The following is a 26,544-nucleotide window of genomic DNA, read 5'->3' as shown; positions in this document are numbered from 1 at the left end:
TCCAAAAGTCATGGATCAAGCCAGATCTAATCTTAGTCGTTGATTAAGGACTTAATCTTGGTCGTTGATTTGTCTACGAGAAAAGTATAAGAAGAGGCTTAAGGGCTTGGAGAACACACCAAGAGATCAAGATTTCGACTTTCTGGGGTTGGGTTTGCTAAGAAAGTTGAGAGAGTGATGAGAGTTGCAATTGAGGGGAAGTGAATACAGAAGCAGAGAGGCAGAGATAGCACCAGGAGGATCAGCGCAGTAGCCGGAGAGAGGGACGCAGAAGCAGCCAAGGGTTCACGCAGAGGCAGCCAGGGCTCACGCAGAGGCAGCCAGGAGCTGCGCAGTGCCTTAGAGGGCCAGCGTGGGTGACACAGAGGGCCAGAGGGCTGACGCAGTGCCTCCAGAGGCTGACGCAGGCCAAGCCAGAGTGACGTTGGGCTAACACTGGGCCAGAAAGGCTGATGCTGGGGTTTTGTGGGGCAGATTGGAGTTGTGGAGCTACCGAAGTGTTTATCTGGCATTTCAACTGGAATATCTGCTTCCGAGTAGAGAGGTACCACTGCCACGATTTTTCTCTATTGGGTGATCCAGATTTGGCACCCAGATTGTATTATGAAACTGCTTAATAAATCAAACCCTCAGATAGCTAGACCGGTTTTCCTGCATTGGGTTTTTCCGGGGACATTAGTCCAAAAACAACAGTGTCACTTGTGTGCTTGTTTCTTTTTCCTTCAGTTGCTGATCTGTAATGTGTTGAGCATGTACTTGTATTTATTTCCAATATTTACATGGTAAATAGCTTGTTAATTAACATAACAAGTAGGTAGGAATAAATCAGTAAAGTGCCTGAAGGGTTTCTAACGTGTCAGACTTAGAAATTCCAATAGGCATCTTAGAGGCTCTTTATAAGTAGAGTAAGAGGCACTCATTTTGGTCATTCATTCATCTATTCAGAAATTGTGTCTTTGACATAGCACGCTTGAGCTGAAGCCAAGTTTGCAGTGTTGTTTAGCACATGAGTGTCTCCGAACGAGGATCTCAACCCTTGCTTCGGTGGACTACGAGTGCCAGCCCAAAGAGGGAGTCCTACCTATACCAGTTCGTACCAACAACAGGGAGTGCGAGTTTGTGGAGGGAATTGGCAGCAATAATACAGGGACTACATAGCTCTTAGAGGAGGCACCCTCGGAGGTTGTGGAGTGAAGGAAGTTAGCAGCTGAAACTTGAGGTGGAGTCCGGCGAAGTGTTGTGGGGGATTTTCTAGCATTTTGGCGGAGCAGCAAGCACAACATTTGCTACAGGTTACATCTTCTGCTTGTGGAGGAGGGCCAAGCATTTGGGGGTCAATTTTGGATTGTCAAAACTAAGACAAACCCTTTCTGGGCTTTTCTAGGTTTATTGAGGAGAGGCTAAGATTAATTTGGCAACATTTTCTGGGCAGATTTGAGGGGTCAAAAAGGGGTTCCTACTCAACCAGCAGCTAGAGGAGCTAGGGGAAAATTGGGTCGAAATTCCAAGGTCAACATTTGGCCAATTCCTTCGTGGGATTTTGTGGGTTATTGGTGGAGAGCCCGGGGTTAATTTCTTGGAATTTTCTGAGCACTCGAGGAGGCCCTAGCAGCAGTTCTTTGCAGCCAATATCATATTTTCTAGGTAATTTCAGCGCAAAGCTAGGAGAAAGCAGCAGTAGATTTGAGAGGGATTTCTTATTGTTCATTTGGGCTTAGCTAGCTTGCCTTGAGCAAGCCCAGGTGCACTCTTTCCAGCACCTCATTGTACCCTCTTCTTATTATAATAAAATGGCTCAGCAACACAAATTTTGGTGAAATTTCATGGTCTGACTCATGTGTTTGATTTTCGTGGTTTTATGTCTATGTTTGCTTTGTTATTTACTGTAAAAATTCCCTAGGAATATTACAGTGGTATCAGAGCATGATTTTGGCCAATTGTGGGTCTAAATCACACAAACACTCAAGTGTTATTGTGGACTAGAGTTTTAGAGGTTGAAACACTAGTCCCACATTATTCTCCAGATTGAACCTATGCCCAAAAATGTCTCGGCAGGAGAAATTTGAAAATGTTACTAGGAGCATCAAGAGACTGGAAGGGCTTCTCAAAGAGTGGTTGTCAGCAAGGGCAGCAAGAAGAAACAATAGTTTCTGACCCACAGATGAAGAAAAGAAGAGGAGCATGATTGTTGAACGATACACTAGTAGTAATACTACAGAGACGAAAATGGGAGGCGGAGGTATTTACGAGATGAGAGAGAACATACCCTTGGAGGAGGGAGTTCATCTAGATACGTTCCAGCCGGTTGAGCATGAGGGTAATGTCACGCAGGAGGAGCACGAGGATACACCTAGTGTGACTCGAGAGTCACTCCTGTTGGAGTTTCCTTTGATAGCCCCAGTAGACAGATTGGAGGAGGGAGTTGAGCACACATCCATTGATGAGGCATCCTCGTCTATGACAGAGCTTCAAAATAGAAGCCACCTACAGCTAATTGATGAGCATGTCTTGCATGTTGGGTTGTCTATAGAGGAGCAGTTGGAGGTTCATGTCGAGCCCATGATGGAGGACGATGTGTAGCCATCCTTTGGTCTAGCAATTGATGAAGGGCAGCTCAGAGACCCCACATCGGGATTCCAGCATAGTTCGCTTCAGAGGTGCAATGACTGGATCTACAGCGTTATCAACCCACCCCTACGCATTGGATTGAGAGAGGCAGAGTTGTCTAGACATACCAGAGGGGATGACCAAGTTAGCAGCACTATTGGGTCACCTTTTCCCATTGGAGAGAGGGAGACAAAGCTACCTAGTCAGATCTCATGTGTTGACCTAGATAGCGGGATGAGACAATCAGAGTTGTACAAGGTGCAGCATCCGCATGTCGAGGTTGTTCTATGTGTGGGAGTTTGTGCATTTGATCCCTCTCTTGGGGTTGGATGGCGAGAGATTCTGAGTTGGTACCCGGTGGAATGGATTGTACTCATGGAGATGGTCATGGTCTGGAGTAAAGCTCAATGGGAGCTCTTAGACACCGAGGGCACTGGAGGCTCAGGTTGGCATTGGGATCCAGGTGGAGCTCCCTATCTGATATCAAACATGCGAGATGGCTATGGCATTGATGAGGTAGTCGACCCAGTCACTGAGCAGATACATTCCCTAGGGGAATTCCAGTCAGCATTAGCGGACACGCGGTTTGTTAGCAGGCTCCATGGATTGTATTGGCATCTTGGTTGCACATGGAGTCACAAGATGATCAACATTCTCTGGCAAGAGTTGGTAGGAGGAGGTGACATGGGTAGGCCCTCCTCCACTGGAATTTTTTCCACCATTTTAATAAAATAATGATTTGTTGCCATTCTCCAATAAAATAATATTTTCCAATTTTTATTAATATTACCAAAATTGAGCAAAACCCTTTAGTGATTTACATGCTCACAAAATTGGGGATATTACACTACAATAGATCTCCACGGAAGAAGTGGTAGCCAATGAATTGATGAGTATTTTTGAGACAAGCTTAGGCTTGTGGTTATTTCTCCCTGATTGAGAAGGAGTGAGGATCTCCTCCCTAGTTGAGAGGAGTGAACGTGGACACCATATTCTCCATGTGTCATGTACTATGGCCAGGACTAACAGCCATAAGCCTAGTAATGACAGTGGTAGGGAGAATGGTGGGTTGGATAAGCCTCTGGGACCAATATTCTTTGAGGATGTGTGCTTTGACCAAGACTAACCGCCATAAGTCAAGAACATTAATCCAAGATAAGAGCAGTCCTAAGGACCGATATTTCCTGGTGTCAAATATTGTAACAATGAATTAGGAAATAGCCCTGAGAGGACATACCTGGTCAACGTCTGGATGGGGTATGTGCCTAGTGTTGAAGACTTTAACTAGTGTCAGTCTTCATAATTATATTTGACATGTATTTGTCAAAAGAAAGAAAAAAAAATTATTATTAAATAAATTGCCTTATTAAAGCATGGGTTTCATGCTTGGGTCAATTGGTTTTAGGTCAAAGTCTTCATTGAAGAATTATAGGGTTTATGTTAAGTGTCCTTGTCCATGTCACAATGTAAAGAACCCTTCTTGGGAATTATTTTTCAAGAAAGAAAATTATTTTAATTTAAATTAGGTCAATTAGGCCTCCTCCACAAAGTCAGCCTCAATGAAGGACAAGTCAGACTCATTAGAAGAATTCGATCACCTAGGCTAACTATATATAAGCAACAACTCAACTTATTTGGAGGACATCTCACACAAGTTCGAATTGCAGTGACTGGGAAGCGAAAAAAGTGCAAAGTTCAAGAAGGAAGCTAGAATCGAAGTTTTTGGGTCTCTCTCTCTCTCTCTCTCATGTGCAAGGAAATTCTGAAGCTACATCAAGGTCGAAGTTGTGAAGCTGTTGCATCAAGGTCAAAGCTGTGAAGTTGCATCAAGGTCAAAGTTGTGAAGTTGCTAGGCTAAAACTATTGAAATTGCTAGATCAAAACTGCAGTCCTGAAGCTGGGTTGAAGTTTTGTTGCTAGGAAACCAAAAATTTTGGATTGTTGCTAGATTGAAGATGTTGGATAAGAAGAGACTACTAAATCATCCTGGAAGGCTGACTAGGTGGAGGAGGAAGGTTTGTTAGTCTAGGGTCTTCATCTATCTCATTTGAATTATTGAAGGAAAATTTCTTGATTGGGTTTTCCCCTATATAGGGGTTTTTCCCTGGCTATGCGCCTACATCTAGTGTCCTTGATCTTCGTGTTTTGGTTTTAGTAATTGCTTAATGAACTTAGATAAAAGAACATAAGAAAAACAATAATAACTCAGAAATCACAAGTAATTATCAACAAGAGAAAATATTTCTGCCTTTCTAATTTTCCAACACCTAGAGAGGCAGTGGTGTCCAAATTTATGCCTCCCATCATTGTGCTCTGATCTATTGGAGAGATAGAGAAGTCAAGGCCTTGCTATTTTGACAATGTTAGTTATGATGATGAAAAATCATTATTGATGCTTATCAATCAAGATCCTTTCTTATTTGAATATTTCAACTTGAGAGTATCCTCTTGTGTCATTAAGAATACCTCCCTAGTTAAGAGGGAGTGTTGAAAATGTAACTAGTGTTAGTCTTCATAATGTAATAAAATTGTAATTTTTATCATTGATTATATTATCATTATTTTTTATTTTTTTTTTTTTTTTATTTTTTATTTTTTATGTTTTAACCACATGGTGAATCGGTAACTATCAAGTTTAATCCACGGGAGACCCAGGATCAAACCTCATTGCTGCCACTATAACACCAAGAGCATAACCAACCACCTGCAAGTCGGGTATACTAAGATCCTATGGTTTTAGCAAGAGCACACCCACGGTAGGGGGGTCCGCCCCTCTAGCCGCCACCACAGCAGGTCACTGTACTCAATGAGATTTGAACTTCAGACCTCCCGGGCTTCGCCCATGTGTCTTACCATTAAACCACACATCACTGTACCATTATTTTATTTTTTTAGTCAAAGCATGTTCTTCATGCTTATAGGTTCAATTGAGTCAAAATAGTCAAAAAGAAAATATATTTGAGTCAAGTCCCATTTGGACTTTTTGTAAAGAAAAGAAAAATAATTTTTATCGGGTCAAAGTGCACCAAAAATTGTCAAGTCGTCCCTCCTTGGAAACAAGTCGGTCTGGAACTCCAAGAGCCACCTATTCGACCCTCCTGGACAGCTATATATAAGAGGCAATTTGACTCATTTGAGAACTCATTTCATTCACACACAAGAAGCATATCTGAAGCATGCGAAGGAGAAAAAAAGTAGAAGTCAAAGGAGAGAGAAATAAAGTCAAAGAAGATATCATTTTTTCTTGACCGAATTTTAGAATTGAAGAACCATTTTTTTGTGCTATTGCAGGCCCAAAATTTCAGGGGTTGAAATTATAGGGCTGAAACTTCAGGAGTTGACTAAATTTGGGACAGTTTGACCATCTTTGACTTTGACATTAGAGGTGACTTGGAGGAGGGTTTGTCCCTATATTTTGGTGGCAGTTTGGTCTTGGTCTTGGTCTTGGTCATGGATATCTCATTTTGATCTGATTCTATAAGAGAAGGATTGTTCTTGGGTTTTCCCCCTTGTGGGGTTTTGCCCTAGCTTGAAGCATAATTACTAGTGTCTCTTGTCTCTTTGTGATCCTTTTTGCTTTTGAAATCTTGTATAATTGCTTGATGAAGAACACATAAGAAATAAAAAGAAGAGATTTAGCATTCACAAGTAATTATCAAGAGAGAGAAATCAAGCCTAACTCTTCTACACTTGGCTTCTCAACAATGTCTTCTAACTACTCAGCAGCACAGGTGGCAGAGACATTCTTTCAAGAGGTGTTCGGATTACGCGGGGATCCCAAGCACATTATTTAGCGACAAATATAGCAGATTCCTCAATGCATTTTGGTGGGAGCTATTTAGATTAGTCGGCTCAAAGCTCACCCCGAGCACCAATTATCACCTGCAGAAAGATGGCCAAACAGAAATAGCCAACAACTGGATGCAAGGATAATTAAGGAACTATGTGGCAAGGCAGCACAAGACTTGGATCAAGTGGTTGCACTTGGGTAAATAATGTTATAACACCACCTACCACATGTTTATCACAATGACTCCTTTCAAGGCACTGTTTAGGTATGATGCTCCCACATTCTTAGAGATGGCACTAGGAGACAATAAGGCACCAATGACAAGGGATTGGTTGTAGGAGAGTCAAGATATTCTTAGAATCCTCAAGGAGAACCTACAAGTAGGGCAAAAACAGCATAAGATGTATGCAGATCGCCATAGGGTGGAGTGCAATTTCCAGGAGGGGGATCTTGTTTCCCTAAGACTTCAACCATATAGGCAATCATCCTTGAAGAAGAGTGGTTCTAAGAAATTGAAACCACAATTCTATGGGCCTTACAAGGTGATTAGGAAGATTGGGGAGGTTGCTTATGAATTAGAATTGTCAGAAAACAGCAATATCCATAATATTTTCCATGTATCTTTCCTTAAAAAGGTACTTGGACAACAAATAAAGGCTAGCCACAACAAAGCTTCCAACACTAGACGAGGAAGGACAATTGGTCCTCATTCCAAAGGAGGTCATGGACACAAGGGAGAAGAAGTTGAGGAGTAGAGTCATTCGGGAATATTTAATTCGATGGAAGGGTTTGCCAGTGGAAGATGCTACATGGGAAGGAGAGCAAGTGCTACAGTTGCTTGAGGAAAAGCTAACTCAGGAAGGAAGGACTATGATGTCCCTTTCCGATCCACAAAAGCATGAAAGGGGTGGAGTCATAGCCTAAGTGGATCTTGTGGGCTATTAACAGAAAATAAAGTGGTCACCAAAATAAAAATACAGAATAATTAAATGAAGGTGGTAAAAGTCACTTTAGGGAAAATAAAGTAAACCATGGTTTTTGTTTACCACCCATGGTTTTCGAAGGAGGAAAATATTATTAAAAGGAGAAGACTCAAGGCAAGACATGTGAAGAATTATTGGTGAATTTGTCAAGGAGCTCAAGAAACAGAAAACATAGCAAAGAACAAGATACATCGGACACTTATTTTTGGACACAATAATCCCTAGAAAAACCCAATGCGGGAAAACCAGTGCAGCAGTTCTGATGGTTTATTATTATGCAAGAGAAATATCTAAATACAAATCTAGGATGCTCATCTAGCAATCATTTATAGAGAAAATACTGGCGGAAAATCTGAGTGAGTTTCACCTCACTTCACTCGGCAGAATTCCGGCTAATCCGGCACAAGATTGACTAACCCTGTTATTTCTGCGTTGGCTTTGCATCAGCCCTGCGTCACCTTCTCTGCCCTCTGATTCAGCTCTCCCAGCTGCTCCGGCAGTTCCAGCAGTTCCCGGCAGTTCTGGATTCTATGTGACAGGCAGCTTTTTTGTGTCAGCTCTCCCGGCTACAGCGCTACTTCTCTACAAGCTCTCTCCGCCTCTCTGTCAATATTCTCCGAAAAGTCCTCCTTTTGTATTCTCACTGCTCCTCAGCTGCAAGATCTCCCCAATCGATTTTCCTTCTGAGAACTTCTCACCTCAGAAAATCGATTTCCTTAATCTCTCTGTGTGTGTTTCCAAATGAACCCCAAGCATCCATTTTATACTTTTCCTGTTGAGTCTTCAACGACCGAGATTAAGTCTCTAATCAACAACTAAGATTAAAGCATGACTTGATCCGCCTTCTAGATCATTCTCACCCATATTTTGATTAATACCCATTAATATTTTAATTCCCTAAGTTTAGACTTAGGAACCCCATTAAAAATATTAATTGTTTTAATAAAATACAATCCGGGTGGAATTTCACCAAACGGTTTCTGGGTTCTTTAGAACTCATGTGCCTTAGCCTCTCCACCAATTTTCAAGGCTAGAGCACTTCTGATGCTACCAAAAACTAACATTCTACACTTGGTTTCTCAACAATATCTTCTAACTACTCAGCAGCACAGGTGGTAATGACATTCTTTCAGGAGGTGTTCGTATTGCGCGGGGTCCCCAAGCACATTATTTAGCGATAAATATAGCAGATTCCTCAATGCATTTTGGTGGGAACTATTTAGATTAGCCGACACAAAGCTAACCCCGAGCACCATTGATCACCCGCATAAAGATGGCCAAACATAAATAGTCAACAAGTGGGTGGAAGGATACTTAAGGAACTATGTGGCAGGGCAACAGAAGACTTGGATCAAGTGGTTGCACTTGGGTAAATACCGTTATAACACCACCTACCTCATGTCTATCAGGATGTCTCCTTTCAAGGCACCGTATAGGTATGATGCTCCCACATTCTTAGAGATGACACTAGGAGACAACAAGGCACCAATGACTGGGGATTGGTTGTCGGAGAGTCAAGATATTCATAGAATCCTCAAGGAGAACTTACAAGTAGCCAAAAACAGCAGAATATGTATGCAAATCGCCATAGGGTAGAGCGCAATTTCCAGAATAGGGATCCTATTTTCCTAAGAATTCAACCATATAGGCAATCATCCTTGAAGAAGAGTGGTTCTAAGAAATTGAAACCACAATTCTATTGGGCTTACAAGATGATTAGGAAGACTGAGGAGGTTGCTTATGAATTAGAATTGTCGGAAAACAGCAAATTCCACAATATTTTCCATGTACCTATCCTTAAAAAGGTACTTGGACAACAAATTAAGGGCACGACAAAGCTTCCACCACTAGACGAGGAAGGACAATTGGTCCTCATTCCAGAGGAGGTCATGGACACAAGGGAAAAGAATTTGAGGAGTAGAGTCATTCGGGAATATTTAATTTGATGGAAGGGTTTTCCAATAGAAGATGCTAGGTGTTGCAGCTGCTTGAGGACAAGCAAACTCAGGAAGGAAGGATTGTGATGTCCCTTCTGATCCATAGAAGCATGAAAGGGATGGAGTCATAGCCTAACTGGATCTTGTGGGCTATTGACAGAACATAAAGGGCTCACCAAAATAAAACTAATAATATTTAAATGAAGGTGGTAAAAGTCGCTTTAGGAAAAATAAAGTGACCCATGGTTTTTGTTTACAACCCATGGTTTTCGGAGGAGGAAAATATTATTAAAAGGAGAAAAAGGCTCAAGGTAAGGCATGTGAAGAATATTGGTGAATTTGTTAAGGAGCTCAAGTAGCTTGCTAAGAGAGGTGGAAACCCTCATTTGGTTCCTTGATTAGTGTTGAGATATACATCCTAGCTGGTGGCACTGGTTTTGGTGGTTGCAAAGCCACCCAAGCCAATTATTTTGTTTTGCGGGTTGATTCTATAGGGGTCGAATTGGAAGCATAAGAAGTGGGCCAAAATAGAGTGTGCCAAGAAGATCGACTCAGTTAAAGGAGGCCAGGTTCTACATTTTTAATTTCCAATTGTGCGTTCCAAAAGGGTCGAGTTCTTGACCGTAAGGGAGGTCGAAATTATTCTGTCTTCCAAAGACCGAATTAGGTTAAATATTGCAGGGGTCAAATTGCTTAATTCATTGTGGCAAAACGAGTTTATTGGGGGATGAGATATTAAATTGGAAGGGTTGAGATTTAACAGTGGATAGGCCGGGTGTGCGTATTTATGGCTGAAAATCAAATCCCGTCACTAGTGTGAATTGAGGCCAAATTGTTGTGCGTATTTGTGAGTTTTTGAAGGCTGATAATCAAAGGTCGTCATTGGTTTGAATTGTCAATCGTCAGAGGCATGATCTAGTGAATGCTGAGTGAGCGAATCTGTCCATATTTAGCAAGCCAAATTGTCATTATTCGAGTAGAAAATTGTTATGCACGTTGTTGATCGATCTAGAGGGGTTGAGTATACCAATTCTTGTTGAAGCTGAATTATATTAGAAAAGGGGCCCAAATTATCAAGCTTTGGGAGCCGAGTTGGCTCATAATTGTGTCAATCGAATTCACAGTTAAAGAGATGGTCGAATTACTTGCTTGGAGGGATCGAATCTCTCTCTATTGAAGACCAAATTAGCATGGAAAATCAGGTGCAAACAATTTCAAGTTTTGGTCTCAAGAATTCATTATAAACTCCTCCAAAAATTCATTAATAAGAAGTTAGGGGTTTTACAGTATTCTCTATCTTTATGGGTTTTTCATAGAATTGTTGGCAAATTTCTATTGTGGAACATTTCATTGCATTTGGAAAAGATTTATGATTTCTTGAAAATTATTTTTTTAGACGAAATTGTCTATATGAATTACAAAGGATAATACGTAATCAACTCATACTAAGGAAAGATCCAGTAGCATGTTTTATAAGACTCGCGGCCTTTAATTAGAGAGAGACATTAAGTGTGATGATCTTCATGAATGTGAAACATGCACTCCAACCAGGCGTTTACCATCACGTATACTTAACATGGTATAAGTCTATAAGACCTAAAAGAGTGATTGACCAAGAAAAAATTAGTAATGTTTATGGCCATTACGTGGAGTACACTTACGGTAAGTCACACGGATCAGGTTTGATTTCGGGTTTGCCAAGGATAAAGCTCAATTCGAATTCAAATTTTCCAATGAGGTTCGAATAAGGTTCGCCATTAGGATGTAAATTAGATGTAGCTCAAGTGGTTGGAGAAATGTTGTTATCCTCCCCACCTAGGTTCAATTCCTACATGTGACATGTTGAGCTCGTAATGAGTATATCCTTGTAATGGCTTTGATCTTTGTTGTCTTACAGCCCCTCTAGGGCCAAAACATGTATATAAAGATATTTCTTCAAGGAAAAAAATAAAAAAACGAAAAGTTTTCCAATAGATTTATATACATATTTTTGAAATATTAATATTTTGCAACATATTAGCATCTCATAGTGCTGACTCACTAGAATACACGACGACATAGTTGCAACTTAGTAGCTAGGGAAACCTCACTTTGTCAAAGCGTCCACTGAGCCATCTATGATGCAATTTGTTAAGTCTCAACTCTTCGCAGGATTCGCAGGTTGAACCAATGAAGTTCATTACCAAACCTCAACTAACTCAATAATTTTCTTGAGGTTCGTCGAATTTCAAACCTCAAGTTTCAAATTTGGGGAACACTGTGACACTGCGCTTACCAAGTTGTTCATATCATGTTCCACTACCAATATATTATTGTCAGTGTCTATTCCAATGTTTTTCATTTGCAGCTTCAGAATCATCTTAATCTTTGGTATGGACAGCTTCTTTAAGCTTTAAATTTACCCCAATATTAAGCAATGTTTTAAAACTCAGACTCAGATTCAACTTGCCGATTTTATCGGCTGATTTTTTTGAGTTTTTCAAATTTCAGAAAGTGGCAATTTAATCGATAAAATAAGGATTTTATTGCAAGTTGATGAAAAAATCGCAAGGGATTTTGCACCCAGGATTAAATTGTAAAAATCGAGATTAAATCGTAAAAATCAAGATTAAATCATAAAAATTGGGAGTTTTTCAAAATTGAAAAAATGGATATTTTTGTACTTTTTTTTATTTTGCAGAGTTTTTGCCAATTTTTTTGGATTTTCTCTCGACTTTTATGACTTTCAATTTTCGGACCCTCGTCGATTTATTCCCAAGTCCGACTTTTGCAACAATGCTATTTTGTGTTCTTTTCAATGTCGTTGTTACATTTGTCATGTATTTCATGAGCTTGCAGTCTTTATGCTAGGGTTTTGAATAACATGGAAAACTGTAAATCCCTAGTTCAGAATTGAACAATTTCAGAAACCAAAAAACTCTGCTTGCAAGTACCTTTTCAAAATTGAAAAATTGGATATTTTTGTTCTTTTTTTTATTTTGCAGAGTTTTTGCCAATTTTTTTGGATTTTCTCTCGACTTTTATGACTTTCAAATTTCGGACCCTCGTCGATTTATTCCCAAGTCCGACTTTTGCAACAATGCTATTTTTTGTTCTTTTCAATGTTGATGTTACATTTGTCATGTGTTTCATGATCTTGCAGTCTCTATGCTAGGATTTTGAAATTTGAATAACATGGAAAACTGTAAATCCCTAGTTCAGAATTGAACAATTTTAGAAACCAAAAAACTCTGCTTGCAAGTACCTGTTAGTTTGAACTAGACCATGGACACTCTTTACTCTACTTTCGAGCTTACTCATGCTTAAAACTGAAATTGTCGCCATCTAGTTATGCTAATATGTTTTATCTAGTCAATTATGCACATTAACAAAATTATCTTCTCGTCTTATCTTGTATAATTGTTCAAAGTTGCTTAGATTGAGGGCATGAGCTTCATAGCTAGTGTTGTTAGAAAACCAAATGAGAGGAGGGCAACCAGAAACGTTTGATTCTTCAGATACTAAATGGGTGTTGGGATTGAATGCACAGATAACAAGAATGCTAAATGCTCAGGATGTATGTATATATTTGTGTATCTAGGATCTTCACCTATAGATATGCATACAGTGGCATTGTTCGTGAAAACATTTTATTGGCATGCTGAAAAAAGATACGTATAAAGTTTTGCTGCAAAATTTTCCTCTACTCAGCAATGTGATCCATCTCTGTTACAGATTCATTGCAAGTGCAAATATGGATGGAAAAATAATCAATTTCCATTGGCAAGAGAAATATTGTCGATAATCTTTTGGTCATTCTTCCTTCAGTGAGTTTCAAGTAGGATTGTGTTATAAGTACTAGAACACTTTGTATCTTTACAAGTTTCTTCATTTCTCTAATCCCATATTGATATTTCTCATGCCTTGTAAGCACATTGTACAGGTAATTTTCTTCACCAAATTCTCTAGCTTCCCCCTTTCATTACTATGAACACAAAGTAGATTTCATTCATCCTCGTGAAAAGTTCCATGTTGTTGGTGATTCTATACAACAACGGCTTAATTTTTTAAGTAGTAAAGGCAACAATGTTCTCAAGAACGTCAACTCCTTAAGCTGAAAGAATTCTGGGCTTGAACCTACCTTTCACCTCAAACTTGTAAGTTGTGAACTGAAAGAAATATCTCACATGTGTTAGAAAATCAGAAAGGCAGAAAGATTTTCTTGTCTTGACAATTACTTGTGATATTCTAGTATTCTTATTAACGTCCTTTATGTTCTTCTTTTATCTTCTTTTGATCAAGCAATTATCAAATCAAAAGCATGAAGATCAATGACACCAGATATAGGCACTCAGCTAGGGCAAAACCCCTATGAAGGGGAAAACCCAGTCAAACTCTTCCTCTAGTAGATTCAAATCAAGATCAGACAACCCAAGACCTTAGACCTAGACAAAGAACCTCCTTCTATCCACCAATGTCAATCTCCAAGATGATTAGCCAAATATCAGAAGTCAACTTCAGTCAAACTGCATCAAAATTGCATCAAGCCTGAATTTTCGACCCTCCTGCAACAGATTTTTAGCTCTATTGCAGGTCTGCAATTTCGGCCCCCTTCTGTACTCCAGAAACTCACACGTGTGAAGCAGAATCAAGAAAAAAAAAAGGTCTTCAAATACTTCGCTAGGGTTCCTCCTTCGATTAGGGTTTCTCCTTCTTCCTTAGACTTCTTTTGCTCCTTTTTCTCTTCTACGAATTGCAAATCGAACTTTCTTGGTGATTGATAGTTCAAATAGGTCAAATGCTCTTCTATTTATAGTTCTTTTGTGTCGTCGAATGTCCTTATTGAGGCCGACTTGGTGGAGGAGGCACAAAAGACGCTTTTGATACAAAAATAAATTTATTTCTTGATATACAAAGCCCAAGAAGAGTCTATTACATGATGACAAGGACTAGGACTCATGACACAAACCCTAGAAGCCTTCAATGGAGGCTATGACCTAAAAATAAAATAATAAAGCATGAAACCCATGCTAATAAATAATTTTCTTTTATAAATAAATTTTCTCTCTTTCTTTTGACAAATACATTACATCATGACTCAAATACAATTATGAAGACCAACACTAGTTACACCCTTCAACAACATGGTCAAATTGGCACGAGTTACATTCTCACGACACTTAGTCAAACTCCTCTCTCCATTCTCAATAATCCTTCCATAAATATGATACCAGGAACTAGATATATATATATATATATATATATATATATATATATATATAGATATCAATGTTTTTAAAACCGGCCGGTCCTAACCAGTAACTGGTCAAACCGGCCAGTCAGTAAGACCACCGGTCCGAACCGGCTGAAAAACCCAGACAGCAAGGTCATTTGGCTGATTTTTAGCCCTGGTTTTAGGACAGAACCGGCTGGTTACCTGCCATGCCCGTGGAAGACCCACACAATGGATTATCCAAGGTGGTTTAGGGTTTTTGGAGGGAAAGTAAGGGTCCTTTCCCTCCAAAAACACCCTCTGCAAGCCTTTAAGAGACCCTTCTCCCTCTCATTTGTCTCACACATCTCATTTGGAGTTTTTGTGAGTTTGCTTGGGAGCTTGGAGAGTGTTTAGTTTTTGTTGGAGTAGTCATCTTGGAGGCTTGGAGTTGGAGTTGGAGCTATTTTGGAAATAGTTTGTAGCTGTCAATGGAGTTGGCATCTTCAAGTTTGCATTTCCAGGTAAGGATTTTCACTTGAAAATTCCTCATTTGACTATTGTCCATGTATTAAATTTTTTTATGTGTTATAAATTTATACTTCTCACTTCTATCATCTATGCCACCAAATCTCTAGTTCTATGCTATCAAATTTTGTAGCCTACATGTGCATTTGTTTTCCCAAATTTAGCTTTGGTTTTCCATGTTTCTTAGCTACAATTTTTTTTTTTAAATGGCAGATTTCTTTGCAAATTGTAATTATTTCAAGCAAACATGGTTCCAAAAGGAAAGGACAGTGCATGGGCTCATTGTGATGTAATTGATGGAAAAATTATATGCAAATTATGCCATAAATGTATTGGAGGTGGGGGTATTCTTAGATTGAAACAACACTTGGCTGGGGTGAGAGGCCAGATGCACCAAATGCAGTGTTAGGTCCTATTAGGGCAGAATATATTTCCAAGCTTGAAAAGTTTTATGAGGATAAGGCTAGGGAGAAGGCCATCCAAGATGACATTGCAAGGAAGAGAGAATTATTAGAAGCCATGAAAGAGAGTGGGTATGATGATTATGAGATTCAAGACTCAACTTCTATCCCTTCCACCAATGACCCCTTTCACTATGTTCATCCTTCTTGTGGCCAACCATCAAAAGGAACAAAGAGACCAAACACCCAAAGTTATTTCCAGTGTTGCACTAATCGCAATAAAATCATAAAATCGCGATTTTTTAAAGTTCGCGATATAATCGGCCAATAAAAACGATTTTTTTTTTTATTTTTTTTTCGCGGGGAAACAACAAAATATATATATATTATGAGGAGGAGGAGGTGACCCAAGCTATCCCTATCACCAGTAGAGGACGTGGTCTACCTCCTGTAGCTCCTAGTTCTTAAGCTTCTAGAGCATAGCAGAGTCTACTGCCAACTCCACTGACATCTACATCTAGAGGGGCAAAGGAAATAAGTAGTATTAGACTTTAGTTATTTGGTTCATTTCATTGTATACGACATTATGACTCATGATATGAGATACATTATTATATTTTTTGTTGATATTTTGAGGCTGAGTTGGGAGTTATGAGTCAGGACTTACTATTCAGGACATGATTCACTGTTACGTGTGATGTGGCACTAGAAATGATATTAAACATCTTATATATTAGTTCTTTTATCATATTTATGTGTCAATGTATTTATTTTATGTTGTAGATGCTTTAGATATTAAAAAAAATGAAAAAAAAAATGAATATTTTTGTAAGTTACGATTTTTCCCAATTTTTACCGATTTTTTCCCCGCTCTGATTTAATCCGGATAATGATTAGTGCAACACTGGTTATTTCTCATCTTCTGCCAACATTGCCTCTTCTAATCCCACTTCCTCCCAGCCAAGTCGTCAACCCACTTTGGATCAACATTGTAAAAAACAATGCAAAGAAACTTCTCATCAATACGTTGCTAGATGGTGGTATGATTCAGATATCCCATTTAATGCTGCTCGCTCACCTTATTACCAAGCTATGTGGGACTTTGTTATAGCTGCAGGAAAGGGCTTCAAAGGCCCTAATATGCATGACTTGAGGGGAGCTCTTTTGCAAAAAGAGATATCTTCCATTGATGAGTATTTGGTTGAGTTTAAAGATTCATGGCTCAAAATAGGTTGTTCCATCATGTCAGATGGATGGACCAATGGAAAGAACCGCACTATCATTAATTTCCTTGTTTCTTGCCCTCAAGGAACCATGTTTTTGAGATCAGTTGATGCATCTGATAAGGTGAAGGATGCAGCCCTTCTATTTGAGCTTTTGGATGACATTATTCAGGAAGTTGGGGAGCAGAATGTTGTGCAGGTCATCACCGATAATGCCTCAAACTATGTTCTTGCTGGAAAGATGCTTGAGTCCAAATATAGGACCATATTTTGGACTCCATGTGCTGCACATTGCATAGACCTCATGCTTGAGAACATAGGCAAAGTGGAGTGGGTAAAAAACACTATAGAGCATGCCAAGTGCATTACAAAATACATTTACAACCACTCATGGGTATTGAACCTAATGAGGAAAAACACTGGGGGCAAAGAGCTTGTTAGGCCTGCAATTACGAGATTTGCAACTCACTTCCTCACGTTGCAATGTCTCAATGGTCAACATAAAAACTTGCAGAAAATGTTTTCTTCTGAAGAATGGTCTGAATCTCGGTGGGCTCGTAGACAAGATGGAAAAGACACCAAAAAGAAAGTGTTTGACAATTATTTTTGGAAAAGGTCTATAGAGCTTGTGAAAATTACCGAGCCCCTTGTTAAGGTGCTAAGGATGGTGGATGGGGAAAAATTGGCCATGGGCTACATTTATGAGGCTATGGATCAGGGAAAGGAGCATATACGGGCAGCTTACAAGGGCAGGTTAGCTAAATATGGCCATATATGGGAGATCATTCATAACAAATGGAACAATCAACTCCATCGTCCTATACATACAGCTGGGTATTTTTTGAACCCAAAGTATCATTATAAAGATTGGCTAGGAGATATGCAGGATGGGGAGGTCAGAGCTGGATTGATTGATTACTTGGAGCGCATGGTCCCTACCCATGCAGACCAGTTGGAAATACATAGACAACTTACTGTTTTCAATATGGCAGGTGGTACCTTTGGCAAAAACTTGGCAAAGATGGCAAGAGATGTGGATCAACCAAGTAAGCAATTCCAATTTCCAATTTGTTTTTCTTTTCAAGTTAAAATTGTTTACGTTCTTTACAATTCAAATTATAAACTAAGTTACTAATTAATGTCTTTTTCTTTGCAGCACATTGGTGGGAGTCATTTGGTGGCCAGTGTCCTCAATTGCAAAGGTTTGCAATTAAAGTCCTCAGCCAAACTTGCAATGCTTCAGGTTGTAAGCGCAATTGGTTGTTTTTGAGCGCATACACATGAAGAAGAGAAATCGTTTGGAACAAAGTTGCGGGGGAGCGCTCCCCCCCTGCTCCCGCTCCCAATCTGCGCTCCGGGCGGGAGCGCGCTCCCGATAAAAGAATTTATGCTCGCTGCCAAAATCGGGAACGTCACGCCCGTCACTCTCAGAGCGAAAATTACAGCTCGGGAGCGATCGCTCCCGATCGCTCCCAAGCTTTAAATTTTTGCTCCAGGAGCGAATCGGCCGATGACGGGAGCGATCCGGCGGAAAAAAAAAAATCGCGGACGCCAAAAAAAAATCAAATTTAAAAAAAAAAAAAAAAATATGTTTTATAAACACAATGGGGCCAAAAATATTTCATTATCACTTGAATGAGAGCTAGAGCAAAGGTGCGAGGAGCAAGCACCGAGGAGCAAGAAGCGAGCGTGCAAAGAGGTAAGTAACTTAGTAATTTAGTTAGTTTAGTTAGGTAGTAATTTAGTTAGTTTAGTTAGGTAGTAATTTAGTTTATTAACTATATTTAGTAAAAAAATCATAAATCTAAATTAAATTAATTAATCTAAATAAATTAAATTAATTTGCAGATTCAAAAGCCTACAAATATCAAACATCATGGACCTGGCTATATTTCTTGGCATTTTCCTCTTCTTGGTCCCTTTTATGGTTATTATGGTGCTGGAGAGTAGGAAACAGAGGGGCCAAAATGAAGAGGGGGATGAAGAAGCTGGAGAAAGTGGATTTGATGAAAACCCCGGTGAGGAGGAGCTGGAGGAGGGTGAACATGACTCTCAAACAATTAAACAAGACCAAACCCCATTGTGGAAATATGTTAATAGGCCTGAAGCAGGGAGAGGGGGTGGAACCACTAAATTTCATTGCCCCCATTGCAACAATGATTACACAGGTTCATACACCCGTGCCAGAAAACACCTCTGCAGGAAAAGGCCATGGGATGGAAACAAACAAATAGGAATCAAAACTTGTCCAGCGATGTCAGCAGCGGATAGAGCCAAATACATAAGGGAAGAGGAGGAAGCCCAATACAAATCAAAAAAATCAAGGGGTTTCTTTGAACCAAGCTCGCAATCACAAGCACAAAGAACTCCTTCAACATCCTCCCAAGGCAGTGGATATGGAGGCACAGGGTCATCAGGTTTAAGGCGTAGAACCATATCAGATTTCCTTGATGAGGGATGTAGGAATGATGTGGATTCAAAGGTTTACAGGTTTCTCTATGCATGTGGGATACCATTCAATGTTCTTCGCTCGCCTTATTGGCACGAAATGGTTTCTGCCATAAATGATGCCCCTAAAGGCTACAAGAGCCTTGGGTATGACAAGGTAAGAACCATTGGACTTGATCATGAAAAAGCAAATATATCACATTCTTTGAATAGAATGACAAGTTCTTGGACTGACCATGTGGTGTCCATTGTATTTGATGGATGGACAAATGTAAAAGGCAAGCCATTGATAAGTGTTCTTGTTGTGTCTGTTAGTGGTGCAATCTTTCTAACTGCACATGATTACTCAGACAAGTTCAAGACCGCCATCAACATTGCAAAAGCATTACTTGAAACAATTGACAGTATTGGGCCATACAATGTCATCCAAGTCATCACTGATAATGCTCCTAATTGTAAGGCAGCGGGAGCAATTATTGAGGATAAATACCCCAACATATTTTGGTCTGGATGTTTCGTTCACACATTGAACCTTCTAATGCATCATGTTGTCAAGAACAAAAATGCACAATACAAATGGATAGGTGATTTGTACAAGAAAGGCAAACAAATGATAAAATTTATTACAAATCATAGCAATACCCATGGCCTTTTCCGCAGTCACTCGAGATTGGAGTTGTTGAAGATTGCGAAGACCAGATTTGTAGCTATTACCTCACCTTCAGGCGCCTTTTGAAGGTAAGAGAGTCATTGGCTAGCATGGTATCAAGTCCACATTGGCAAGTATTAAAGGAAAGGGCTACAAATGCAGCTGACAAGCAAAGTTTTGAACTGGTGGAGGAGGCCGCTCTTGATGGTCAGTTTTGGACAAGTGTGAGGCAAGTATTGGATTTCACCAAGCCCATTTATCACATGATTCGGTTTGCAGATACAGACAAACCAGTGATTGGCGAGGTGTATGAGCAAATGGATACCATGTTAGGGCAAATAAAAGATATTTTTCATAACAGAGATCCCGACTTGTACAAACTGATTCACAATTGTGTGTGTGCACGGTGGAATAAACTTAATCTTCCACTACATTGCTTGGCGTATATCCTTACGCCAAAATAATATCTACATCTTGGTTGGGCCAACCTGCACCAGGGGGTGGGATTAGGACCAAACCCCATTTATATGCAGAGGTAACTAGTGGATATTTGCAAGCATTAGAAAAGTTGATACCTGACAGGGAGGAATGAGCAGTTGTGCGCCTTGAAATAGGAAAATACTTCAGTGGCACTGGTTTGTTTGGTACCTTCGCAACAATGGAAGACAGAGACAGATTTGATACTCTCACATGGTGGGAAACATATGGCGGCCATGGACTTTTGCCAAAATTGGCAAAAAAAAGTTCTATCACAGGTTGTGAATACTTCTTCTGCAGAGAGGTGTTGGAGCACCTACAGCTTCATACACAATGTGAAAAGAAACAGACTCAATGAAAACCGAGCAGAAAGCTTGGTTTATGTGCACTACAACTTGAGGTTGTTGAGTCATTACTGTGATCGAGCTTATGAGGATCCCACATATAAAATTTGGGACAATCACCCAGAGGATGACAATTTGGAGGATGGTATAGTGCATCTTGAAGAACTGGAAGAGGAACTTATAAGGGATGAAGATGAAGCAGCTGCAGCTGCAGCAGCCATGCCACCTCCACCTCCACCATCCAATAGCAGTGCTCGAGGTCCGAGTCTTGTTCCTTTGCTGTCGCCACCTCCATCTACACCCTCACGTGGAGGGCATGTGCCTTCTAGTTCTGGTCGCCGGTCTGTGCGGGAGACTCCTAGAAGACCACCACGACCTGCTTATACTCCTGGAGACTCTCGTGGCAAGGGCCACATGTAGATTTACAGTTTACTTGTCTTTTCTAATTTCTATTAGTTTTCATAACTGTTGAGTCTTGAGTCCTTGACTCTTGACTCTTGACTCTTTCGTATCATAATGATATTTTTTGTAAACAATATATGACTGTGACAATGAAAATTTGAAGTTTGAAATTGGCAATTATAACTCATTGGTAATGATTGTGAATTATGAATATGATGCTTCCAGAAAACTAAAGTTGTTTCATTTCATTTCATTATTCATGTTTCATTTTATAACATTTCATTTCATGTTACCAGTTAGAAGTTAGGACTTAGAAATATCTAAGATATTATTTCTTGTAATGGTTAAACTTAGCTTACAAGTACAACTTTGGTGATCAATGATGATAAATGTTATATATTGAATTTTCAATTTTGAAAGCTTGAAGTTGACTTTAAGATTGAATTTGATGAATCATGATTCACAAGACTCAACATGTTGCAGTTGTAATATGTATTTTACTAGCTTGTGGACATGGTTAATGAAGATTATAACTTCTAGATGACTGATGTGATATGGTTCAATGATCAATTTATGTTCTTTTATGTTTTTTATATCTAATTCATCATTCTACATGTTTTTGTTGACATATATGTATCAAAAATTTAAAAATATAAAAAATATATATATTTTTAAAAAATCGCTCCGGGATTCGCTCCCAAACCGGGAGCTTCTGAAAATGGTCGCTCCCGCTCCCAAGTAACATTGGTTTGGAACAAAAACGATTAAATGATCTTGTTTTCGTGCAATACAACTTTCGACTAAGGAGGAACCAAATGATGAACAAAACACCTGATCTAGATCCCATTGTGTTGGACGATATTGATCCAACATCAGAATGGGTGGAGGAGACTGAAGATCCTGTGTTTGAGGCTGATTTTGATATCGACATGGCATTAGCGGGGGATGAAGCAAATTTTGTGGCGGCATTAGAACCAAGATCAGTAGCGGCATCAAGGAAAGGCAAAGAACCAATGGAAGGCACTAGTCGTGCAGGTCAACAAACTTGTGCTTCCATTAGGTCCACTTCTATTGTTATTGGTGGCATTGCTACTGAGGTTGCAGATCAAGCTAAGGCATCCTCAGAGTCTGAACCAGATGATGTCTATGTAGCTCCTGATGATGATCATGTGTCTAGTAGTGGTGATGAACTAGATGATTGATCATGTGTACACTGTAGACTTCTAGTAGGCCAATGGCCTCATAGCTTGCAGCATTGTTTTTGGACTTTATAGGCCATTTAGAGCCTCATTGCTTATGTATTTTACTATTTTGTCGATGATATGTATTGCACTCAGTGCCATTTTCATATATTCACCTTTACATGGTATATAGATGAGCAAACTTTGCATATTTTATCTCTATTAGCTTGGAATCATGGTTTTAAAACTTAAAAATAGTTTTGTTTCATTAAAAATTAATTATTTAATGTATTTTTCTAAAACCGGTTCGTTTAGACCTAACCAGTCCCGGTTCGACCAGTTCCGGTCGGTAACCCGGTTCATTAGGTGGACCGGTCCAGTCACCGGTTCCAGTGTATATATATATATATATATATATATATATATATATCTGGGTATGTGTGTGTAACCACCTCTAGGTACAGGTGCACCCTGACACCCCACACACCCAGATTTCAAAGTAGGTTCACCCGTACCCATATATATATGACACCCTCCACACACAGATTTCAAAAAAGGTGCACACCCATACCCACAGTTGCATACATATTACACACACCCTGGCTACTTAACTTTTATTAACAACCTAAACTAGCAACTTCACAATCCCTATTTATTTAACTTTATGATCAACTCAGTTGTCAGTTGCAGAAGTAACACAAGTTCCTACGTAGAAGGATGATTATTATCACCTTTCCTGATAAGCTATTTTTCTCTCTTCCACAGTTACAGCCTATTGCTAGTGACAAAATTCTCTGATTTTTACTGTTTTTCCAAATCTATTCCAAGATTTTCAGGTCCTGAGTTTTCCAAATTTTCCTGAGCTTTTTGCAGTCTGAGTTTATGCTTGCCAAGTTTTGTCAATTTTTTGCCAACTTTTTTCCTGATTTTGACCAATTTCTTGAGTTAATGACCCCTGCTAATATTTTTGCCGATGCCAAGTTTTGCAACAATATTTTAAATTTATTACAATCACCTTAGTAATACATCGCTTTTAGTTTTTAACTTTTATATGTGAAGCCGAGTTGTAACAGGTTCATCATGACAACTGTAACAAGTTTATTTTCTCAATGAAGATTACATTAGCATTCCACACAAAAAAGATAGTCAAAATAAGTATGTGCAGAGTAAGATAAGCCCACACAAGTTCACCCTGCTGTCAATAAGAAACCTTTATCAGTGACATATGATTATTTGAACAAAATTGTGTATTAATATCAACGATGAGCCTTGGTTCTTGGATAGAGGCTAGCAAGAAGTTTTCCAATAAATTCCAAAGTGAAAAATATCCATCAAAAAATGTTAGCTCTCATCAGCGATACAACTATATGAAAAAACGGATAAAGGAGAGAGGGGAGAGAGAAACCTTTGCACAGGAAACTGCCATCACCATCTTCGCTCCTGCCTTGGCAATACCACTTGCTTCTGATCTTGAGCCAACCTACAAAACAGTGGCATGAATCAAAAAAAAATATTAAAGCACCTTAGCCAAAACAATAACCAAATTTTTTAATCTTAGAATAACATTTACTTCATGCTGTAGGGTTATCTCCCCTTTGAATAAGGGAGGATGTGCATTCAAGCTGCTGTACAGCCCAGTATGGGGGAGATGTTGTCACATAACATACATGAAAACAGAAAAATAAGTACATAAAAAAAAACTATGTACATACATATGTGTGTGACAACATCAAAAAAAATTAAACCAATGCAGATCCATCTTAAGCCTAGATTTATCAAACCCAAGAGGAATCAAATGTCTTAAGGTGTATTTTTTTCTATCATTTAATATGAAGAAATCAATACATGACATGGCATTAATGAACAAAAAAATTTACACCTTAAAAAATTTGATTCATCTTGGCGTTTGGTAGATCCGGGTTTAAGATGGATCTATGCTAGTTTTAACTTATCTCATTCTTTCATTCTCCATGGCTTCTTTTTTAAAGGCTGGAGTTACCTCAAGTCCAAGGGCAACTCTAACTAAAGCATGTTGGAAAAAGTAACTATGTTCAGTCTTCAATAATGTTCTTGAGTCATTATGTAATAGACTTGTCAAAAGAATAAAGAAAATAATTTTTATTATTATTATTGTGACTTATTAAAGCATGGGTTTCATGCTTGGGTCACCATGTTTTAGGTCAAAGTCCCCATTGAGGACTTCTAGGATTTATTCCAAGTCTATAGAATTATTGTAATTTAAAGAAACCCTTCTTGGGCTTTTGAATCATGTAAAAAGGTTAAGTATTGAGTCAAATATGAATTATGGAACCTCCACACCGTGTCGGACTAAGGGAAGATCAAGTTGGCCTAAGACCCTATTTGACCCCACAAGAAGCCTATAAAAAGAAGCACATCGAATTCATTTGGAGCATCACTTCTCATTCTCTCTCTACTGGGCAGAAGTGCGAAAATCTGTTTGTTGGGCAGAAGTGCGAAGTAGGAAGCTGGGAAAGTCTGTTGCCGGGAAGCCGAAGTGAATGCGAGTTTGGGGGAGTCTAAGGAGAAGAGAAAATTCGAAATTTTGGTGGTGGTCTCACTCTATTTCGTGCTCTGGATTGGGAGATTGAAGTCTTCCAAGTTGGACTGTTGTCGGAAGTTATTGGTTGTTGCAAGTTGCTGCATAGTCGAATGTAATGTCCCAAATGGGAATTTGAACAACATATACCATAAATAAACTTGAACAACAAAATAAATGCAAATAGACACAACCAACAAATTATACACAAATAGATGTCAAGAAAATCACTGAGCCATTTTATTAATCCACCGAAAAGAGTACATCAACATGAAGGAATAGTGGAACCTGAGCTTGCTAAGCAAGCGGAGCAAAACCTGGAAAAAGATCTCTGACCCAACTGATGAATGGCTCTAACAATGATGTAGATGGCTTGGTGAGAAGACTGCTGCAAATCGGCTATGGCAAAACTGCTCTCTCCAAACTCCACTGAAGCACTGTGAGATTTTTGAGTGAAATCTCCTCAAGAGTATTGGGTTTTTGTCCAACACCCACTAGCACACCCGAGGGTTTCCGTCCTGGGGCTACCAATGAAGTAGAGAATCGGGTTCTCAACCTCTCATACAAGAAGTAATATCAAATCCAAGATGTCCTCCAATGGCCTCCTCCTCCTCTTTTATAGATCTGATGGACCCCTCTAGAATCTTCTATTTTATTATTATTTTAATCATGGAGCACTTTTCCCTCTTTTATTTTAATTAAAATATTCTTTTTAATGCGGGAAAAGGGTAAATTGGCCACCATGTCTCCTCAGGTCACTGAAACTCCCATCCAAAAGTCCCATCATGTAGATCTTCTCATTTTGATTCCAACGAGCTATTACACTGAGGTGTTCCATCAATTAATCTCCCCGGAATGCCACCTCAAGCATAATTAATTAAGTTATGCCCAATAATAATGTTGATTTTTGAAAGTTGTTGGAATGCAACGGAACGAAAGGCAAATTGTGTTGATGATGGAATATGCCAAGCGAATGCCATCAAATCCCATAAAAACTCCTCAAAACTCCATCGAGACCCCTGATGACATAAACCTGCTCCACTAACCTGGCCATCCCCTGTCCTGGAAATCCACCCTGGTTGTACTATGAAGAAGAATAAAAATGGGGACATGACAATCCTCCCGCCCCAAGATTGCTTGCCCTCAAGCAATCCAAATCTATGGACCAATCTGGTGGCCCAACGCCACTGAGACCCAATGCCTGGATCCCATACGAACCACTGGTCCATGTCACGTCTCCAAGCTATCGAAACATGACTGGATCCTCCAATACTTGGATCCCATGTCCATCTTTGACTCAACCTGTTGCCAGTAGATCCACCTGGATCCCAATGCCACCAAGAAGGAGCGTTAATGCTACATGGCTCCTGTTGTGTTGTAGCTCCAACTATGAATGTTGCCCTACCAACTGTGTACCAGCTCATCACCTCTCTCCAATCCAATCCTTGGCATACCCCAAGGTTAGTCTCACCATACTGATGCTGCGTTGAGATACTGATGAGTGGCCAACCCACATTTTGCTGCCGACTGGAGCATGTAATATCGCCCACCACTAAGGGCTCCTGCAGTACACTGCTCCCGACTACGAATGATATTCCATCAATAGGATACCAACTCATGATTTCCCGCCAATCTAAGTCATGGACTCCTGTGTAAGGAACAAGTCTACTATGCTGATGTTGGTCCATGCTCAACTCATGCTGCCCTATCTGGTTGGTCAGCAATATCCATCGAGAAAGTCCTACCTCTCTCCCTGTAATGGGTACAAGTAGCCAAATTGTGCTGCAAGCTCTGTCTATGTACTCCTGGAGAGGGTTGCTTCCTGA

At 39.5% G+C, this 26,544-nt stretch overlaps 1 protein-coding gene across 1 annotated transcript in view; it reads right to left on the bottom strand.

The window, feature by feature from the left end:
• The window catches only part of MCCB (3-methylcrotonyl-CoA carboxylase), a 234,649-nt gene that overhangs the window by 31,002 nt on the left and 177,103 nt on the right, over positions 1-26,544 (bottom strand). The window contains exon 7 of the mRNA XM_089433023.1: positions 23,567-23,641. Coding sequence (XP_089289149.1) covers positions 23,567-23,641 — 75 coding nt within the window. The remainder of the gene's footprint in view (positions 1-23,566; positions 23,642-26,544) is intronic.

The sequence above is a fragment of the Pinus tabuliformis genome, chromosome 5_1 (genome assembly GCF_031772625.1).
Source record: "Pinus tabuliformis cultivar Carrire ecotype Pingquan chromosome 5_1, CPIR1, whole genome shotgun sequence".
In the NCBI taxonomy this organism is placed as follows: domain Eukaryota; kingdom Viridiplantae; phylum Streptophyta; class Pinopsida; order Pinales; family Pinaceae; genus Pinus; species Pinus tabuliformis.
Note: the sequence above shows the minus strand (reverse complement) of the source record. Positions and strands in the feature narration are given on the sequence as shown.